The 4,026-nt window shown below is 52.4% G+C and overlaps 1 protein-coding gene across 1 annotated transcript; it reads right to left on the reverse strand.

Moving 5' to 3' along the window:
• Positions 1-284: 284 nt before the first annotated feature.
• Positions 285-3,755, reverse strand: BCAP31 (B cell receptor associated protein 31). Its single transcript, XM_044682906.1, has 3 exons — positions 3,477-3,755; positions 1,365-1,479; positions 285-445 (listed from the first exon to the last, which is right to left on the reverse strand). Exons 1-3 carry the CDS (start codon positions 3,753-3,755, stop codon positions 285-287), a joined length of 555 nt encoding a protein of 184 aa, XP_044538841.1.
• Between the last annotated feature and the right edge of the window lie 271 nt (positions 3,756-4,026).

Genomic DNA, 4,026 nt, shown 5'->3' on the forward strand with positions numbered 1-4,026 from the left:
GAGGGGCTACCCTGAGCCCTCCTCTCTGGAATCAGCTGTCCCCTCCCTCTCCATGAGCCTCACTGCAATCTTCAAGGCCATTTTGGCAGCCAGCCTGGGAAGGAGTCCTCAAACATGCCCTCCATCCACCACATGCGCTGGCTCCCATTCTTTCACAGAAGTGCTGGCCCAGCAGCTGGCATCACTTGGCAAAAGGGAGGGGTAGTGCTGTCTAGGCCCCTCCTGCTCCTCAGCTATCAAAGGCCCTGGGCAAACCAGCTTTCCTTTTCTTCTCTGAACTGCACTCAGTGTCCCAGGGGATGGGGACAGAATGCCCTATGACCATCCCACTCCCACACACATACCTGGAGGCGTGCATGCTCCTCCAGCAGACGGTCATACTCTTTGGTCAGCCCATCTGACTGCTTGCGCATGGCCAAAGCTTCATTTTCTGCTTTCTCCAGGTCTTGGAAGGGGAGACAGATGGGAGATAAGTTAGGCTGGGAGGGCATGGCCCGTGGTCTCCAATGGAGGGGTTGGCAAGTCCAAAAGGAGCTTACGGAGGCTTTGGGGATCTGCAGGGTCGCCCCTTCCCCTCCAGCACACATACAACCTTAGAGGCTAGGGAGTGATGGCAAGGAAGAAAGGAGAGGTGTGCCACAAGAAATCGTCCCTATACCACCACACAGAGATGCTCTGCAAGCCAAAGCCGCAGGAACCAGGTGGCCACAGAATACCCCAAATCCACAAAGTCTGGAGGTAGTGGGGGTCAGGACAAAGAAAACGACCAAACAAACAACCAAGCCCTGGGCCATTTTTGTACATTTGGCCCTGGGCCTGGCCGCAGGGAAAAAGAGCCCATCATCTCGTAGGACTTTCCCCCATTGACCAGTGGGGATTGATAACCCGAGGCCTCAGGAAGAAAGCAGAAGCAGGCCAAAGCTGGTGGGAGGAGAGAGAACAGATGGAATGGGAAGTGGGAAGCTCGGAGCCAATTGGGATTTATGAGAAACTCCACTGTCCACTTCCTTCCTGAACGTCTCCCTTTCTTCATGGCCTTTGATCCTTTCTCCTTCCACCTTCAGCACTCTACTCCAAAACCCTTTTCTGTTCTCAGCTCGAAGGGATCTTTGGGCTCCCCAAAGCTCCCCCTTGGCATAGCCCATCTACATTGTGTGCTCCTGCAAAACACCATCCGCCTTTCTGTACCCACTGGCACTGCCAGCCCCATGCCTCTGTCTGGCATTGCTGGGTCCCAGGATATTTTGGCATAGTCAGCAAATGGGGTGGGGGGTGGCCTGGCAGGGAAAAGCAAGGGAAAACTCAAGAGTTTTTCTTCCCCAGCTTCCCAGAACAGGGGGGCAGCCCAAGGGCCCGGCTCTTACTTCGCTTGTTTACAGCCAGCTCCTGAGTCAGCTTCTTGAGCTCGGCCTTCAGGTTTTTGTTCTCCGCCAGCACTTCATCTTTCAGGTCCAATTTGCCAGCCCCGGTGCCAGCTCCCTAGGAAGAGAACCAGAGAGGCCGGGGTTACTCAGCTTACAGGGCATACCCAGACCCATCCTTCATCTCCCAATTGTGTTGCCATGGTAAGGAGTAAGGGAGGAAAGCCTAAGCCACTGGCTCTCCTGAGTGGGCCAAGAGGCAGTCTTGCCCACGGTCTTGATTTTGAGTCAGCCTTGCAGGCTGTGGGGAAAGTGAAAGCAAGCCATTTACTCTCTCTCATGACCCCCCATCGCCAATGTGTTGCCAAGACTCTAACTGCTCTCACACCCTTTCCTCCTGACACTGACCTGCCCAGTCCTGCCATTACTGCCACAGCCTGCCTCATCTCTCCCCACTGTAATCCATCCTCTATTGAGCTGTCAAATTGGTTTTCCATAGAGTTCGGGTCTGACTGTGTCCCACCTACACTGTCCCACCTCCAGAATCACATACAAAATCCAGTGTGATACTCAAAGCCTTCCGTAACCACTCCCACTCCCCACCCCGGGCTTTTGACGCTATTCACCCCCATATACTCTGCAATCTAGTGACATTGTCCTGAATGCCTGGAATGTTCTCTGCCCTCCCTGGCTTCCTTCAAGCCTCAGCTTAAATCCCACCTTCTAGGGGAAGCCTTCCCTCATCCCCTTTCATGTTCCTGCCTTCCATCAGTCAATCCAGTCAATAAATATTGATTCCATGCCTACTAGATGCCAGGCTCTGTGCTAAATGCTAGGGATCCAAAAAGAGGCAAAAGAGAATCAATCCCTGTCCCTGAGGATCACTCCCAATGCTATTAACTGAATACGGTAGGGTGACCCTATATCCCAGGGGAAGAAGCAACTTTCCTTGCCCAGTCAATGGGCCTACTAGCAGGACGCCCATCCTAGGCCCCTATCGTCACACTAACCAATCCCATCATATTGTTCTCTGCCTTTGACTGTCCACTTCGGCCACTACTCATGCCGGCCATCTCAGCCCTTTAGGGATTTAGATCTGCCCTAGCTTAGCAGTCAGATCCCTCCACTAGATCAGGGATTTGCCAGTCTAGGGATGAGAAAAAGGGAACCCTGGATCCCAGCAGCATCACCCCCTGTGGCTGCAGCTGATACCTGTTTTCACTGGCCTGTCTTCTAGCTAGAATGGATTTGGGCCCCTTGGCTCCTATTTCTAGCCTAAGTCCTTACAGTTCCCAGTAAAAGGCAACGCACAGCGTTCCCACACAAGCAGCATACACACACCAGCCAGGCTGCTGGCTGGCTCACTGGTTCGCCTCAGAAAAAGCCCAGAGGTGTGCTGGAGCCAGCTGGGACCAGCCACCAAAAGCCAATTGACAAATTGGGCCTCGATTTATTGCTCTGTTGATTGTCTAAACCAGGAGTGGGTAAACTACAGTCCCACTGTTCCATGAGTTTGTGCAGGCTGCTTTTGTACTATGACTGCCTGAGCTAAGAATGGTTTTTACAGTTTGAAATAAAACTTGATTTCATTAAAAAATATAAATGTTCATGGGCCTTCAGGCTGGAGAGTTTACCAATCCCCGGTCTCAGCTTACGAAAGTGATGAAGAAACCGTTAATAATGCAGCATAAAAGTATTTCACGTACATGTTCTTCCCCAAGATACGGCTGTTAAACATTTGCCAATACGCCCCTGGAAAAAAATCCTAGGGGGTAAGGAAAAGTGGAAAAGAAAGTGTGTGTGTGTATGTGTGGGGGGGGAAGTCCTGCCACCTCAGTGATGGAAACCTTAGAGCTGAATCACTGGGGCACCTGGGAATGAGTCAATACCACAGGGCACAGCCCACCCAGTCAGGCTTCTTGGGTCTTTCCACAGGCCAGCGGTTTTACAAGATGTTGGCGGGAGGGACATTTCCAGGCAGTATGGGGCGAGGCCACTTGGAGTCCTGGCAGTTGTAGCCAGAGCAGGAGCCCTTGTGCCCAGCCGATTGCTTGAGGCTGCCCACCTGGCACAGCCCCAGGGTGTCATGTGGTGAAGGGAGGGGCCAGAACTCACCTTCTTCAACTTGTCATTCTCTTCTATGTATTTCTTGGCGGCTTCACTGGCACCCTCAGCCTGTTTTTTGAAGGCCTCGTTGGAGGCCAACAGTGTGGCCTGCTGGGAGATAAGGGTCACCAGGCGTCTGAGCAGGCTACAATTGTTTAAAAAGAGGATGGTATTAAAAAAAGGAGCTAGAAAGGAAGAGATGTCATGACCTTCTCTGGCTGGCACACTGTCCCCCACTTTCTCTCCAGCCCTGACACTTCTGGGTGAAGGGAAAGGTTCCTGCAGCATACCTAACAAGGCACCCTCTGTCTCAGTTTATTTCTGAGTTTGGAGAGGGGGAGGGGGGGAATAGAGCCAGAGCCAGAGAGAGGGAAAGAGACAGAGAGAGGGGGAGGAAAAGAAAGAAACAGAGAGGGAGAAAGACAGAGAGACAGAGAAAGAGAAAGCACATTTGCCATCAAAGGACTGGGAAGCAATCCCATCTCATTACAAATGGAGCGACCTGAAGGTCTGGGTCCAAGAACTCACCAGGGTACCTAAGCATCTGCAGACCAAGGCC

This window comes from Gracilinanus agilis, chromosome X (assembly GCF_016433145.1).
Source record: "Gracilinanus agilis isolate LMUSP501 chromosome X, AgileGrace, whole genome shotgun sequence".
Lineage (NCBI taxonomy): Eukaryota > Metazoa > Chordata > Mammalia > Didelphimorphia > Didelphidae > Gracilinanus > Gracilinanus agilis.